The sequence below is a fragment of the Andrographis paniculata genome, unplaced genomic scaffold (genome assembly GCF_009805555.1).
Source record: "Andrographis paniculata isolate CXL003 unplaced genomic scaffold, ASM980555v1 Contig69END, whole genome shotgun sequence".
In the NCBI taxonomy this organism is placed as follows: domain Eukaryota; kingdom Viridiplantae; phylum Streptophyta; class Magnoliopsida; order Lamiales; family Acanthaceae; genus Andrographis; species Andrographis paniculata.
In genome coordinates this window covers 8,909,972-8,926,115 of record NW_026137605.1, presented here as the reverse complement: position 1 = coordinate 8,926,115, position 16,144 = coordinate 8,909,972, and the positions used below count along the sequence as shown (strand labels likewise).

General features: G+C 36.8%; 4 protein-coding genes across 7 annotated transcripts; 2 read left to right on the top strand and 2 right to left on the bottom strand.

Moving 5' to 3' along the window:
- Positions 1 to 2,746: 2,746 nt before the first annotated feature.
- LOC127264238 (BTB/POZ domain-containing protein At3g19850-like) lies at positions 2,747 to 5,631 on the top strand. Its single transcript, XM_051293702.1, has 3 exons — positions 2,747 to 2,941; positions 3,009 to 4,139; positions 4,926 to 5,631. The coding sequence occupies exons 1-3, from the start codon at positions 2,873 to 2,875 to the stop codon at positions 5,343 to 5,345; spliced, it is 1,620 nt and encodes a 539-aa protein (XP_051149659.1). The 5' UTR covers positions 2,747 to 2,872; the 3' UTR covers positions 5,346 to 5,631.
- A 276-nt stretch (positions 5,632 to 5,907) lies between these two features.
- LOC127264239 (glutamate-1-semialdehyde 2,1-aminomutase, chloroplastic-like) lies at positions 5,908 to 8,545 on the top strand. The gene is made up of 3 exons (XM_051293703.1): positions 5,908 to 6,237; positions 6,754 to 6,927; positions 7,300 to 8,545. The coding sequence occupies exons 1-3, from the start codon at positions 6,067 to 6,069 to the stop codon at positions 8,365 to 8,367; spliced, it is 1,413 nt and encodes a 470-aa protein (XP_051149660.1). The 5' UTR covers positions 5,908 to 6,066; the 3' UTR covers positions 8,368 to 8,545.
- LOC127264240 (uncharacterized) lies at positions 6,832 to 13,556 on the bottom strand. Of its 4 annotated transcripts, XM_051293707.1 has the most exons (6): positions 13,451 to 13,556; positions 11,364 to 11,897; positions 10,836 to 10,966; positions 9,206 to 9,678; positions 8,983 to 9,110; positions 6,832 to 6,951 (listed from the first exon to the last, which is right to left on the bottom strand). In XM_051293707.1, exons 2-5 carry the CDS (start codon positions 11,571 to 11,573, stop codon positions 9,007 to 9,009), a joined length of 918 nt encoding a protein of 305 aa, XP_051149664.1. In that variant the 5' UTR covers positions 11,574 to 11,897; positions 13,451 to 13,556; the 3' UTR covers positions 6,832 to 6,951; positions 8,983 to 9,006. The 4 variants fall into 4 exon arrangements, with proteins under 4 accessions (XP_051149664.1, XP_051149662.1, XP_051149663.1 ...); XM_051293705.1 differs by having other exon boundaries at positions 8,983 to 9,678; XM_051293706.1 differs by lacking the exon at positions 6,832 to 6,951 and having other exon boundaries at positions 8,912 to 9,110.
- Positions 13,102 to 15,709, bottom strand: LOC127264242 (ATP-dependent Clp protease proteolytic subunit 2, mitochondrial-like). The gene is made up of 3 exons (XM_051293708.1): positions 15,391 to 15,709; positions 14,492 to 14,918; positions 13,102 to 13,556 (listed from the first exon to the last, which is right to left on the bottom strand). Exons 1-2 carry the CDS (start codon positions 15,707 to 15,709, stop codon positions 14,500 to 14,502), a joined length of 738 nt encoding a protein of 245 aa, XP_051149665.1. The 3' UTR covers positions 13,102 to 13,556; positions 14,492 to 14,499.
- Between the last annotated feature and the right edge of the window lie 435 nt (positions 15,710 to 16,144).

The window sequence follows — 16,144 nt, the reverse complement described above, 5'->3', positions numbered from 1 at the left end:
AACTATATTCCATAATATCTATCTAGCAAAGACTTGTTCGAGTTTGGTGAATAAGTGTGTTTGATTTTTACTTGAAACTAAAATCACCAGTATTTAGTAATGTATAGTTCTAAATTAAAAATATATATATATATATTCATTTTTCTTACAAAATATTCTATCAAGATACTATTTAAATCAAAACTTAAATCAATAATTTAATTTCGGCCTTTCCTTGCCTGTCCCGATGACCGGTGTTATAGAGATAAACTCATAACTGTGAGGGTCATGAGTTCAAACCCCGACGTCTACAGGTCTTGCATGTCACATATGATTTACCTAGTGTGATATGTTTTGTCGGATCTAATTTGCAGACTATTAGGTTCGGTCAGAAGTTTATCAACACCCGAAAGATAGCGACTATAAATTCTCATGTTATTAAAAAAAAATATACTTGTGCTATTTTTTACTATAAATTGCGTTGAAATTAACTATGAATACATGTTATGATCAAATAAAGTTTAATCTATAGTTAATTGTGTCTTTGTTATGTAATGTCAACATTATGATTGAATTTTTTCAATTAGAGTGTAACCCTCGCCTTAAAAAAATATAATACTTTTTTTTTTTTTTAATCCAAATATCATCACAATGATCAAAATATTTTTATAATTTTCAAACATTTGATAGCATATGCATCATTTAATGATAGTCTTTTGTTGCTATAATTATAATAAATATCATGCAAAGTTATTGAAATTAAAGCAACACGACACTTCCAATGGTCACAGGCTGTGATTATGCAATTAAGTACAATTAGTATATTGCAATTTACAATAATATAAACAAAATAAATAATAATATTATTATAAAAAAAAAATTAAAAAAAAAAGAAAGCAAACCATAGAAATATATGGATTTTAAAATAGAGGGCCCCATCTTCACATGCATTATGCTATGGCGGAAATATATTCCATTCATCTACGTGTCTATTTTTTTAATGTAAATTAAAAATTATTTAATATTTTACGTGTAACGAATAGAGTGTAATAATGTATTGATTAAAATATTTTTAAAGATACTAATTATAAATAGTGATTTGTAATTTTAGCTAAAATATAAAAGTAAATATATGAGAATTATATTCACTAAATTATAAAATAAACACCACTAAATAATTCAAAATAATAAATTTAAGGGTGTGTTTTTTTCTCAAAGTTTTTAAATTTTACTATTTTTGCAAATATATATATTAAAAAATATAATATCAAATTTATACTAAAATTTCTCTAATCAAATCAAAACAAAGAAAGGGAGACCACATAGAAAATTCCAAAAAAGTCACAAGAAATATTGCAAGATGGGTATTATTGACTTGGCAGACCAAAGAATCTATCAATCCTATGAATCAGACAAACCACCCCCCTCAATACTGTCCTTTTTCATTTACTATATAAATAAATACATGCACTCTTTGTCCTCTCACATTTATTTCATATCTTAAAAACTATTTTTCTGTAATGGATAGCTTTCCTAGACTGGAATAAATTTGTGACCGTAATATGCGATTTGATTATTATATTTTTTAAAAATATTAAATTAATTATATATATTTTTATTTTTAATATTATATTTTTTTCGACTATTTTAAAATTTTATATTTATTATTTGCATGTTAATTTTTTAATATTAATTATTATATCAAAACGTAATACAAATCAAAGAAAAAGAACAAAAAATACTTATATTAGTGATAGAAGACTGTTTATAAAAACATCTCATCAATACCTATTTGTATTACATAATACAATTATTCCAATTCAAAATTTTTAATATTCAAATTTCTAATATTTAAATTTTTAACTCAAAATCCAAACTCCAAACAACCGTGTAAAATATACTCGAAAAGTAACTACCCACATAAATTTTATTTATTTATTGATTTATAAAAAAGTAACTACCCACATATTTATAAAAATAAAAAATAAAAAATTGCATAGAATGCGTAATGAAGAACGAAGGGCCACCAAATGGGAATGCCCTGGTTTCATTTGTCATCTTCAGAAAACCACCACTGGCCCATAGAATTTAATTCTATACTCCCTCTGTCCAGTCTCAGAACTATAGTCTTGGCTGCGTTGGATACAAAATTCAAAAAATATTGATGGTGGATAAAAAGTATGAATAAAAGATTTTTTATTTGTGTATTAGTGTAAAAAGTAGTGACAATTGTGTAATAATAATGAAAAAGTAAAGATATTTTTACAGTGATATAGTTATTTATGTAAATAAGATTATTATTTTGAGACGAACAAAAATAGTAAATAGGACTATTGGATTGAGACGAAAGGAGTATAACATAATATATGTTTTTTTATGAATTTAAAAAATATTTTATTTATATTTGGTATTAAAATAATATATGATGAAATATTTTATAAAAAATAAAAAAAACATATAATTTTTCTTTGGTGTGTTTCTTTTGATGAGTTTGAAAAAAAATTGTTTTGAATTTAATATGAAAATAATATTTAATGTGATATTTTATAAAAAAAAAATATATATTTTTTTTCGGAAACACAAAATCCAAATAACAGAGTCCAAATAGTAAAATTTTTAAAAAAAAATTAACTAAAGAAAACATATAAGAAAAAAAAAAAGTCCAAATAATAAAAATATTAGATTCAGAATATAAAACAAACCCATATATATATATACATACACGTATACATACAGCTCAGACTCACAGTCCTGCAAGGTTGGTTTCCATATACAGTACAGTAGCCACTCTTTGTTTCTTTGTCTGTTTGTTAGTTATCCCCAATTTACACTTTCTTCATTCAATGCTAACCATCTTCAGCTTCAGAACCAGCAGGAGCAGCCGCATCCCACCATGTCAGACCACCTCTCCGATTTCCTCCAAATTCGCATCAATGCCTACCACACTTTCTTCCTCTCCCAGGTAGGTCGTACATACTCGACGCCATTTTTATTCTTTCCTCATTCCCGCAATTTCTTCTTAATTGCAGACAATTCTGCGCAACTATTCGCGGAAGTTGGGGAGGATAATCGAGCAGGAAAATCAGATCACGAAATCCGGACTCGAAATTGGGGATTTTCCCGGCGGTCCATACGGATTCGAATTGGTCTCAAGATTCTGCTACGCCGGCGGTAGGATTCCGATCACCGTCGCCAATGTCTCCCTCCTCTACTGCTCCGCCGTGTTCCTCGAAATGACGGAGGAGGCTTCGAAGGTCAATTTGCTCCACCAGACTGAGGTTTTTCTCGAAGGGATTTTCTACTGGACTTGGGATGAAATCCTCGCCTGTCTCAAGAACTGTGAGCCTTTCTTCTCCTCCGCCGAATCCTCTGGATTGATCGAGAAGCTTCTCTGCTCTCTTCTCGCGAAGATTGCGCAGAAATCTGACGTCAATTTCCTCTCCAATTCGCCGTGTTCTTCGTCTTCATCGCCAGACACTGGCCGGAGTTCAAGCCCACCAAGTGTTCGACGAAAGTCCTCTTCAAGAAAAGCCTTGTGTTGGTGGTTCCAAGACCTCACAATTCTAAGCCCCAAAACCATCGAACATTTCCTCAAATCGATGGGTGCATTCTTAGCAGATAACAACAATTTAGTCCTCACAAGATTCCTCCTACATTACCTCAAAACCGCCCTCCAATCCTCTGGCGGCAGCCGCGGCGTTGAATTCGCTGGACTGGTGGATACCGCGGCTCACGGCGTCGTTTCGATTGGGAAGGCTGCATTTTCTTGCAGATTCCTTTTTTGGGTATTAAGGATCGTCTCAAGTTTCGGGGTGGGCCGAGATCGAAAGGCTGCATTGGAACAGTTGATCGGCGGGATGCTCGATCACGCGACACTCGACGATCTTTTGGTGCCGTCGTCGTCGTCATCGAGCAATGGCGGCGGCGTGTACGATGTGAGCCTTGTAATAAGATTGATCAGGCTGTTTGTTCATCACAACGACGAGATGTCGTTGGCAAAGATGAAGAAAGTCGGGAGGCTGATCGATATGTATTTAGGGGAGATCGCGCCCGATCCCAATCTGAAAATATCGAAACTTGTCGGCGTCGCTGAGAGCCTGCCGGATTGTGCGAGGGATTCGTTCGATCATGTCTATAGAGCAATCGACATCTATCTTGAGGTAATCTGTTTATTACACGGCCTAATTCTCTTCCATTCTTTTTTGTTTCGATTGCATTTGTTATCCATTCTTGTCTTCCTTCTCCCTGTTGCATTAGAGATAACGGATCAATGGTGTGTGGGGTGGGGTGGGGCACAAAAACACAAATGCAAAACAATGATAGATAAGACAAAGAATATGTGTTTTTCAATTGGAAATGTTGCTTTGTTTCTTAACTTCAAAATCTTCGATTTGAGTTCTTCTGTTTCCCAAAAATCTGCCTTATTTAAATCAAGAATATTTTATACATACATACATATATATGTATATATATGTGTGTATTTGTCTTCATCTTCTTGCAACTTATGCTTGACCTGTGACTCTTACAACTCTACTTCTTGTCTTCACATTACCGTCTGTTTTGCGTCGTATCATCGGGTTCGAATATATCATAACAATACGAATAACAAAACAGTAATTTTACTCCGATCGATTTGTAAATCAATCAACAAAATATTTATCTTCTCATATGATCATGTTGAGCAATATTGGCTCGATAGTTGTTTTAGAATTTTGAAATTGAAAATAGTAAAAAATTGGAGTATTATTTGAAATAATGTACTTGACGTGATTCTTTTTTTTTTTAATTATTGTTGATGAATAGTATCACAAGTTTAAATTTTTCTAAGTAAACAAAGCCATGATTAGTTTGTTTGCTTGATATTTTCTTACACGGCTATGCAAAGCTCATATTGTTTTTGAGATTAAAAAAATTCGATTTTGATCCATTTGTAATTTTTATTGCAGTCGCATCCGGGGCTTTCATTAGAGGAGAGATCCCGGCTCTGTCGCTGTCTGAATTATGCAAAGTTAAGCCTGGAAGCCTGCAAGGATCTGGCGAAAAACCCGAGAATCCCTCCGAGAATCACTGTCCAAGCGCTGGCGACTCAGCACGCCAGCCTGGACTCCCCGAACAACGACAGATGCAGCAGCAGTAACTCGCCGCGCGACTACCAGCTGGTGCTGTACGAGCGCGACGGCGATGACGACGACGATAATGACGAGGGATTGCCAGAGGGTAAGGAGGAGATGAAATTGAACTTGGAGAGGATGCAATGGCGGGTGGTCGAGCTCGAAAAAGTGTGCCGGGAAATGAAGGGGCAGATGGCGAGAATGGTGAAGCTCGCCCCGCATCAGCACGGCCGGGCGCTGCCGCGGCTGTGCTGACGACGATCGGCGGGATGCGATCTGGGTTTGGGTGTTTCGGGTTTTTTTTTTTTTTTTAATAAAGAAAGAGTTTGTTATAATATCCTTGTATAGATCATAGGTTGTTTTTTTGTTGTTATTCTTGTTTGTTATAGAATTACAAATTGTGTGTTTTTTATCACTGCTTGTGATGTAAAAATTGTTCGTTTTGTGGTAATTTTCGTTGTTGTACAGTAGATTTGGGTTATGTTTTTATTTCGAAGATATGTGTCTTTTTTCTCAATGAGATTAGTCCCATTTTTATTCATCTTAATTGCAATTAGTTATGTTTATCTTAATTAAATCTTATTGATTAATGTACAAACAGGACATGTCTACATGTGATGTCTATTTATATTTTAACTTGTGTTTTATAATAAAAAAAAAAAAAATTGATAATTTTTTTGTTAATGAAACCAAATTAATAAAAAATAAAAATCACTGACATCAAAATAAATATAAAATGACATAAAAATAATTTTTCCTCATTTTTTTATTTTGTAATTGAAAAATACTCCCGGTCGGGTTCGGCGGCGCGGCTCGGCTCGGTTGGAGATGAGGCCGTCGGATAAATTACGCCCCCAATCGAACGGCAAAATCGTGCTTCGAAAATTTCCTCTTATCTAAATTTCTTATCTTCGTCTCCGGTCGATCTGCTTCTCAACCAACCGCCGTCTCCGCCACCGCCACCGTCACCACCAGAATGGCGACTGCAATTACAGGTGCTAGGGTGTCTTGTCCGCCAGTGTTGACTCAAGCAGCTGTCCGCCGCCGCCAGAGACCGTCTGCTTCAGTCGTCCGAATGACTTTGGTTGAGGAGAAGAAGAAAGCATACACTCTCCAGAAATCGGAAGAGGCTTTCAACGCCGCCAAGGTAATGCAGTGATTGATTCCTCAATTAACAGATCGACGAGGATTGATTATTACTTTCTGTAACCAACCCTATCGGCGTCATAATCGATAGTCGATTTTGTTGATTGGTAGGAGGCTTCAATTTCTCTAGTAGTCTGCGTAGAATTGCACCTAACGGAAACTAATATCATCGGATTTGCTTCTAATTTTAGGATTTTTCAAGAGAAAATCGGAGGTAGTTTCAATCCATCAACAGAATTCAATAATCGAAAAACGTGTGATCATATGCAAATTAATATTTGGTTGCTGAAGAGCTTTACATAGAATAAGAAATTTCACAGCATATATGCTCATCTTTGTAATTTGCAAATAAAACTTTCAACCTGTAGAGTGTGAATTTTCATAGCTTATCACATTGCTGCAGCTAGGGCACCCTTGTATCATTTTCAGGAAGAACACGATGCTTTAATTTCCAACATCCATTGCTTGTTATAGCAATATGTTGAATGAGGCTTGAAATTTTCGTTGAAAATGGCAGGAATTGATGCCGGGAGGTGTAAATTCCCCAGTCCGTGCCTTCAAATCCGTTGGTGGCCAGCCAATTGTGATTGATTCTGTCAAGGGTTCTCATATGTGGGATATTGATGGCAACGAGTACATCGACTATGTCGGATCTTGGGGGCCAGCCATTATTGGCCACGCAGACGATGAGGTTCGTTTCCTTGCTACCCCATAACTGTGAAAAATGACCAAATTTCTGTTTTAATCTTTGAGCCTCTGCATATGTTGGATTGCTTGAGCATTTAAAAGGATAATTGGTTATTCGATGGATTTGGATGTAGCTCTAATTTTGTTATGATCATGTTGTTAGCTTGGCTTTTCTGTGATCAGTGTTTAGTTTGATGTGATTGTAGATATTGGTAAGTTTGTTTGTAAAAGTTTTATGTTTGTTGGGCGTCTTGAAGACATCTATAGAACAATCTTACATCTTTTGTCATAATTAGTTCGAGTTATCTAACTACGGTCGATTGGAGTATTCGTACAGTTCTTTTTCTGATTATCTCATCGGATTGACGTTCCGTAGGTTCTTGCCGCCTTGTCTGAAACAATGAAGAAAGGAACGAGCTTCGGCGCTCCATGTCTCCTGGAAAACACTTTAGCCGAGATGGTCATTTCCGCCGTACCGAGTATCGAAATGGTTCGATTCGTCAACTCCGGTACCGAAGCATGCATGGCCGTACTGCGACTAGCCCGCGCATACACCGGGCGCGAAAAAGTCATAAAATTCGAAGGCTGCTACCACGGCCACGCCGACCCGTTCCTTGTCAAGGCCGGGAGCGGTGTCGCTACCCTCGGACTCCCCGACTCCCCCGGCGTTCCAAAGGCCGCTACTTACGAGACGTTGACTTCCCCGTACAACGACATTTCAACCGTCGAAAGCCTCTTCAACGCAAATAAAGGCGAAATCGCGGCCATCATCCTCGAACCCGTCGTCGGTAACGCCGGCTTTATCCAACCGACGCCCGAGTTTCTAACCGCTCTCCGAAGATTAACCGAGGACAATGACGCCCTCCTCATTTTCGATGAAGTTATGACCGGATTCCGTCTCTCCTACGGCGGCGCTCAAGAGTACTTCAAAATAACTCCCGATCTTACGACACTCGGGAAAATCATCGGCGGTGGACTCCCTGTCGGCGCATACGGCGGAAGAAGAGAAATCATGGAAATGGTCGCCCCCGCCGGGCCAATGTACCAGGCCGGGACGTTAAGTGGAAACCCGTTGGCGATGACTGCCGGGATCCACACACTTAAAAGGTTGCAAGAACCCGGAACCTATGAATACCTCGACAAGATCACCGGCGAACTTATTCAGGGAATTTTGGAGGCCGGAAAGAAGGCGGGCCATGCGATCTCGGGCGGGTATATAAAGGGGATGTTCGGATTCTTCTTTATGGACGGACCGGTCTACAATTTTGGTGATGCGAAGAAGAGCGATACGGCGAAATTCGCCAAGTTTTACCAGGGAATGCTGAGGGAAGGAGTGTATTTTGCACCTTCTCAATTCGAGGCCGGGTTCACTAGCTTGGCCCACTCGGCCGAGGACATCCAGCAGACGGTAGCCGCGGCCGAGAAGGTTTTTTCGACATTGTAAGGTAATTGTTTTCTCCCTACTTTTTTGTAGTTTTGTGTGATGAGGAATTGTGTTGCTGCCTATGTTGTTCATTTGGTGTCGAAGCTGATTTAATGTTATGTTCTATGGCTAAATAATTTGCAAATGTTGAGCTACTTTATGAGTCTTGACTGTCCTTAGTAACAGCCTTCTCATTGAACTACAAGTCTGTGAGTATGTATTTGATAAGGAGAATATAACCTAAAATTAAAATAGGAGATAGTAAAATTGAAAGAAGACTTAGGGACGTGTATTCATTTAAGATTTTATAGGATTTTATTAAATTTTAAAAAGTCTATGAATTTTTATGAATTTTCTAAATCTACAGAGTCCATGCAGAGTTGAGTGGATTTTATTAATTGATTTTCATTGATTACTTATGGATTTATATATGAATTTGATAGGATTGTTAAATATTTTTTTTATTAATTTATATAATTATATAAATTTATATAAAATACACTTGTAGATAATTTTTTTTTATTCAAATTATTAAATAAAAATAAAAATAAATAGAAATATAAATATTAATTTTTATTTTTTTTACACTGATACACAAGCATCTCACACAATCAAGCCTAGAGAGACAGAGGTTACCTGGTTGAAAGGGGGCCAACTTAATCAACAGCTGCCTTGCTTCTTCTGCTCATTGGCTTCGATAGACCGAGCATCGGGTTGCTGGTGGTGGTTGTGCTTGACAGCGCTGGAACACCGGGCTTCAAATGCTGATTCGATGCCAGCCATGTCAATGACAATATGTTGTCCTCGAAATCCTGTAAGCTACATGGAGTTAACGACTTACAAGCATCGCTGATGTTACCTGGTCGCAACGAATCCCCAAAGCCTATGGGAATTGTCTTAGGCCCTCCTTCTGCAAGACTTTCCGAGACATCACATATAGCTGACTCTGGCCAGCTTTTTCCATTGATCGATTTAATTGAATTGCTTTTGGTGTTCGCCTCCTTGAGAATCTTTTCCGGAGTTTGGGGAGTAAAATCAACCTCAGACTTTTGACGTCGTCTCACCATATTCTCGGTTAGTTTACCCAATCTACCGTTGTCGGCTACTTGCGACAGAACCTCAGCCTCGTCGCCATGGTTTTGGACCATTTCAAAACCTTCTGCTGCTGCACCTTTTGGAAGTGCTGGATTATGGTTATGGATGTGATGAGTTTGCGAGGTGGTCGTGATGCCCGAGACTTGCTGTGATGAAGATTTCAGTTTCAATGATGGAAACAAATCGAATAAATCTGAGCACCTTTGGCTGGATGCTGTTTGTTGAGAGCTCCTTGGCCTGCAAGATGTAACCCCCCTAAGAGTTGTTAGATTAAACTTTTGAGTATGCAGGATGAAACTTGAATATTTCAATTATATACATCCAAAAAAAAAAAAAGCCAATAGTATAAGGGTGGCTGTGTTTAGTTTGAAGGATTGAGATCTATAATATTATTGTATCTACCTAATCACACGTTTAGGTTAAAAAACAAGGCTAAGTCCGTAAGGGATGGGTTACTCGTGACCATGAGGTCATGGGTTCAAACCTGCGACTCCTGCAGATCTTATCTGCCACACATGGTTCTCTTAATGTGATTTGCATTTTTGACATTAATTTGTAGGCTCTTAGATTCGGCTAGGGGTTTACCAGAGATCATTTTAGGAGGTTCGCGATGGGATCGATTCAGAAAGAGTCGGCTAGGTTTAAAATCTTAAAATCCTTGACCTGCCTCGGAAATAGGATTTTGAATTCAAACCTGCCCTATTAACACCAGGTCCCGGCTTGCAAGACTCGGCCCAATTGCCACTACGACGAACTTCAACACTTTTGATCAACTATAATATCCATATGTCAATAAACATGAGAATTCTGCTAGATTATAATACCTCTAAGTAATAACCAATTGCTTGCTGTTACTACTGCATGTGGATTCAAAGAAGGATTCTATGCTGTTCCATCTGAACTAGTACTAGAACTTAAAATATCTACAGGACGGCTATGTCAGTTCTTCTCTAGCACAAAGCACACAGTTATGTCGCCACTGCGCCGTCTCATAAATAAACTTTAAACAGGGGCTCACATTGGCTTCCAAGCTCGAGAAAAGTTTATCTACATTTTAAGAATCCACATAGTGACAAGAACACTGAGCATAATCAAAACAGATCAATAACAAATTCACTGAACATTGATCAAAGGTTACGTTTCTGCAGATCAGATTCAATTTTCATTTAATATCATCAAGCACATAATTTGATTTACAAAGATTTTAAACAGCTTATATATTGCCAATGAAAATATAAACTATCATAACAATTCTCACTGTCGAATTAACTGGGCCAATGAGTGTCTGATATCAAGCTTTTAGTAAGATTCCAGGTTTCCGCTACAAGGGTGGAGCTCTATATATGGAAATCAGCACAAAATGAAACAATTAAGAATTTAAAAGGCCCAACTACCGTGAAGGGATGTTGCCGTTGGACAAGCTGGAGGAAGGAGGATGTCTCGCAGGCAGTGGTATTTGTATTGTCTTAAGAGCAAACATTTGGAGATCTGTCATCAATCCATTTAGCTTCTTTATATCAGCCACCTAAGACATACCAAACCCAAATCATATATGTGGTAATTAAGACAAGAGAACTATGCCAAATTGCCATCTCTTGTTGATGAAGAACATTTAAATTCAGAATGAGAAACAGGGGATTCCAAATAAAACATAACTAAGTTAGCATACTATCTACAATCTTTTGAATTTAGAAGATCTCAAAGCTCGGAAATACATAGATCTTTGGAGCGTAAACAATCAAAAATCAAATTACACTTCTATCTCAAAAAACGTCAGTTCTTCATTTTTCCACCATATCTAATATGACAAAATACGGACAAAATTAATAACAGCAGCAATGCAATTCTATGCAAAGGGAAAATGAAAGCAAAATATAGTGAACTTCAACAACAAAAAAACAGCGATTATAATGGAGAAATACCTCGACGCCGTATTTGATTGCGATTCCGGCAAGCGTATCGAACTTCGAAACGGTGTGTAGTATGTAACTAGCCCCACCGTTAACTTCCTCCGACGGCGGAGATAAATTTGGCACCGATCTCGGAGGCGACGACGATGATCCGATCGTTCCAGTGTGCGAAAAAACCTCGCCTCCATTATCATTCACTCGCAAAAACCTCTCCGAATTCATTGTAAACCAGAAAACTACTACACTAGCGATTGCGCGCGACTCTTAAATTGTGATATCAATCAACTCCTAACAATAAATAACAAATGCGATCAACGCTTGAAAATCAATAGAAAAACCATAAATATTCATCAAAAATTTGAGGCAGTGAAGATATAAGGCAACGAAGATTAAGATTGAGCAGATCTGAGCGAGAATTTTGGCGCTGGTTCTGCGGCCACTGCAATCTTTTCGTCTCTTTGCGTGTCGCGCGTGACTCTCTGAGTCGTTTGGTGTGTCTTATAGACGTACTGTGGTAGTGATGTCCTCATGCTTGGGCTTCGTTTACTTGCAATTTAAAAAAAAAAAAAAATTATAAAAGAAAAATTATAATTTTGTTTTTTCTTTTGTCGGTAATCCATTTATTTGTTTTACCATGTAAGTATCTTTTTTTTTTCTCTAAAATAACTATGGTCTCATATATATTTAGAAAGATTATTACATTTTACTAGTAAAATATTAAATATTCCAATATTTATATATAAAATGTACATTTATACATGACGGAGTAATTGGTTGTAATTTGAAGGAATATAGTAAATAAGGATAAATGTTTTTTTTTTTTCTTTTTTTTTTTTTTCTTTTTTTGGGAAAGGATAAGGGTGTGTTTGTTTTGCAAAGCCTAAATGTCGTTTAAGAGTGTGTTTGTTTTGGGGCATTAGATTGGATTTATACTATTTATTTAATTTTTTTCCCTAAAAACATCAAATCAAACAACTATTTTTCATTTTTTATCAGGTCATACAACTATTCAAATTCAAAATTTTTACTATTCAAATGCCAACTCAAAATCCAAACAACCAAACAAACACACCCTTCGTAGCATGTTTAATTGAAGTATATATAGAAATAATTATGAGATCAAAATTATATTTATCCTTATCTTATCTCTTTATTTATTTATTTTTTTTTTTCCAATTACAATCAATTATACACTAATCGATGAAAGTGATTGTAAAAGACATTAGAGTAAATATTGTAAGATTTGGACATTTGATAGCGGGGATAATTTTACAAATGGAACTGATCAAGTCAATCGAATACAATGGATTACATCAAATAATATATATTTTGAATGGAAGAATACTTGTATAATTTTAGAAACTTAACACAAAATTTGTTAAACATGTAAATTAGCCTTAATAATATGCATTAGTTCCAGGGCTGGTTCCGCCACGGTCAACATCCGGCAATGTGTCTATATATATATATATATATTTTGCATAGGTTCAGTTACTCTTATCCCAATGTATTGCACATCTCCTATACAACACAATCACGATTCTTCATGTGTATTTTTAAAACAAAAAATAATAATAAAATAAAAATTTAAAACAAAAAATTAATAAAATAGAAAATTTAAATGCACATAACAAATAATGATTGATCGATATAGAAGGTACACAATACATTCAGGTAAAGTAACTGAACCCATATTGCGCAATATCCAAACCCATAGAATACGTACAATAATTGAACACAGTGAATTGCATTATTTTTTCTGCTCGTTTTGTTTACTAATTAATTGCAAAACGTATTTTTGCCTAAGCAAATGCATTTTTTAAGTTAAAACGGCATAAATAGAGTTTACGGATTGGAGATGACCTAAACGAGCTAGCAGTTCTAACATGCCCAATTTCGAGTTTAGCTCGAGGCAGGCACTTTTGAAAAATGTCAACGTACTCGAGCCAAAAAAATAGTCGAAAGGAACTCAAAACTGTAAGCAGCAACAAAGAAACTCTATTTATTTTATCCGGAAAAATCAGATCGACAGAAAAGCAAGGGCAGACTAATGTAGCAACAAGAACAAAAGGGAGGAGGTGTATAGAGGGAGTTACTACTTGATTTGATTTGATCAGAAAATTTTCCCCAAATGCCGCGCCGATTCATCTACAGGAAAATTGTCCATATGTGTCGTCAAGAAAATGGCGCCGGGGATGAATGTATCTGCATTTGAGTAACAAAGCAAGTTCAATAATTTTGCAGGAGCTGTAAATGGAAACATGTATGGAAGGGCAAGTAGGAAGAAATGCAATGTGCAAAATATGACTATCTCCCGATAGTCATATTAAGAATTGTCATAGTAAATCAGGTACGTGTTGATCCAAGAACTAATAGAATGAATGACCAGACTTCACCTATTAGAAAAGAAAACTTGAGGCAGAAATTCGACTAGATTAGCTCGTTATAAAATAAAATTGATAGATCCCTCGATTTGATTATGTGAATACCACCTTAATAAAATAAAATAAAATTAAAAAAAAAAAAAACACTATATGAGCTCCAATGTAATATGCCCCCTTGGTGTTATCAAATTGTATAAAATATGTCAACAGAAAGCATTCTTCTAATTCGCGAACCAAGCACAAGCTTAAAAATTATGTTTGAGCCTCATAGTTAAAAAAGATAAACCTTACTAACAAGTTTCCGGATTCAAGATAATACATTCAGAAACAAACTTTACCATCAAATCAATTTGCTAACTCATCAATACTTTCAACTGCTCATCAAATAGATTGATTCTTAGGTTTGGCTCGACTTTATTCAAATTTGAATTAAAAATATTTCATGTTAGGTATCATATCAAGCATGAGTTGCTTAACTTGTTCTTCAACCCCAAGTAAGAATAAATATCATAGATTTAGATGTCCTCTATCGGGCGGCAGCTCCTCTCTAACAGAAATCTAAAATAATCAAAATGTATATAATAAGATAACATAAACTAATGTGATGAGAAGATTAAACAAGTGAAAAGCAAGTCAAGCAAATTGTATATTATCTTCATCACATAAGGATATTTGCAATATCAAAAATGAAATTATATGGGTTGTTCCAACATTTGTGTTTAGGATAAATGAAATTATACGAGCTGTATTACTTACCAGAATATCTAGCTTGAATTTTTATGTTTTCCGTCATCAGCAATAGCATCTGTCACCAGGTTCATCGGCCGCTCATTAATGACCTCATCAATAAGTCCAAACTCCTTTGCCTCTTCAGCAGTCATGAAATAATCACGATCCATATTCTTTTGAATTACATCAATAGGTTGTCCGGTGTGCTTACAGTAAAGCGCATTTAGGGAATCCCAAATGCGAAGAATTTGCTTGGTGTGGATACTTATATCCTTAGCCTGCCCGCTGTACCCACCCGAAGGCTGATGGATCATGATCGTAGCATTTGGGAGTGACCGCCTCTCCCCCTTTGCACCAGCTCCCAAGAGAAGGGAACCCATCGATGCAGCTTGGCCTAAACATGTAGTATTGATTGGAGACCGAATGTACTGCATGGTGTCGTAGATGGCAAGACCTACAACAATCAAACAGATAAATAATCAGGATAAGACAAATCTAGAACCCTTATTTCAACTACAAATAGAGCTCCAAATATGGCAACCAATAATGTTTCTCAAGAACTTCCAAGGTTATAGAACATGATATGCTAACTTATTGACTTCGATGAATAGCAATATCCACAGACTATCAAGGACACAAAGGATTCTGTAACTCATAAATTGACCACAAAGAGAAACTGAAAACGTTTAGAGGGATGAACTTTCTTGAAAATAAATTGCTATTGTGATTACACAAAGTGCACAATTTATCAAACTATGTTCAAAATGAAAAGATTCTGGACCATAACTATGCTCATGGAACTGCAACACCATTTCCGGTAAACTGATAGATAAAAAATCTGAAAAGATCATTTTTTTTCCATATATTTTCAGCAAATTATTCCAATTAACCAGCAAAAACAACAAACAAATGTGGTAACAAAATACCAGCAGTGACGGCTCCGCCGGGGGAGTTGATGTACATGTGAATCGGCTTTGAAGGATTCTCCGACTCGAGGAAGAGGAGCTGCGCAACGACGACGTGCGCAGTATCGTCGGAAATGGGGCCATTGATGCAAATAATGCGCTCCTTGAGCAGCCGGGAGAATATGTCGTAGGCGCGCTCCCCTCTCGAAGAGTGCTCAATCACCATCGGTATCAATCCGTACCATCTTCTACCGCCGCCGCAAGCAGAAGCTCGCCGGCTCGCCAACGCAATCGACGATTTGCAAGCTTTGATTTCACTCCATAGCCTCCGAGAGAGCATCGTCGCTGGCCTTCCTAGGGCTTCTCCAGCAATTGCCTATTTTTTAGATGTCAAAATTTTTTAACTATTCACAGAAAGAACATGCTTTACAAAGAGTCGTGTTTCCAGAATCATGCCCTAGCAGAAGTCGCATTTTGTATTCAAAAACGCTTTCAATAAACGTATGCGCACTCAACTTCGTTCCTCCAGACACTGTTCCAGAACGTTCTTCTTCTTCATCGCCGACGTATCGGAATCTGTACGATCAGAGCTGCGCGGAGCTTTCATGGCGGAAAGTCGACCGTTAGCCTTAAATTGAGGGATGAAGTAGAACCAGGCAGCCACAAACACCATGGCGCAAATCTTCCCGCAAATCAGCATAACCACTAACGTCACCGCCAGAGTCGCCGCCCCAACAATCGGCTCCAATTCACCACCGATTTCGCTTTTCCTCCC

Excerpts from the sequence above, each read along its gene's own strand:
- LOC127264238 (XM_051293702.1), top strand. The coding sequence starts at position 2,873 with ATGTCAGACCACCTCTCCGATTTCCTCCAAATTCGCATCAATGCCTAC. Across the intron at positions 2,942-3,008 it reads ACACTTTCTTCCTCTCCCAG|ACAATTCTGCGCAACTATTC; the intron begins GTAGGTCGTACA and ends TCTTAATTGCAG. Across the intron at positions 4,140-4,925 it reads CAATCGACATCTATCTTGAG|TCGCATCCGGGGCTTTCATT; the intron begins GTAATCTGTTTA and ends TTTTTATTGCAG.
- LOC127264239 (XM_051293703.1), top strand. The coding sequence starts at position 6,067 with ATGGCGACTGCAATTACAGGTGCTAGGGTGTCTTGTCCGCCAGTGTTG. Across the intron at positions 6,238-6,753 it reads AGGCTTTCAACGCCGCCAAG|GAATTGATGCCGGGAGGTGT; the intron begins GTAATGCAGTGA and ends TGAAAATGGCAG. Across the intron at positions 6,928-7,299 it reads TTGGCCACGCAGACGATGAG|GTTCTTGCCGCCTTGTCTGA; the intron begins GTTCGTTTCCTT and ends GACGTTCCGTAG.
- LOC127264240 (XM_051293705.1), bottom strand. The coding sequence starts at position 11,573 with ATGAATTCGGAGAGGTTTTTGCGAGTGAATGATAATGGAGGCGAGGTT. Across the intron at positions 10,967-11,363 it reads CAATCAAATACGGCGTCGAG|GTGGCTGATATAAAGAAGCT; the intron begins GTATTTCTCCAT and ends GGTATGTCTTAG. Across the intron at positions 9,679-10,835 it reads AACGGCAACATCCCTTCACG|GCCAAGGAGCTCTCAACAAA; the intron begins GTAGTTGGGCCT and ends TACATCTTGCAG.
- LOC127264242 (XM_051293708.1), bottom strand. The coding sequence starts at position 15,709 with ATGCTCTCTCGGAGGCTATGGAGTGAAATCAAAGCTTGCAAATCGTCG. Across the intron at positions 14,919-15,390 it reads CGGCGGAGCCGTCACTGCTG|GTCTTGCCATCTACGACACC; the intron begins GTATTTTGTTAC and ends TGATTGTTGTAG.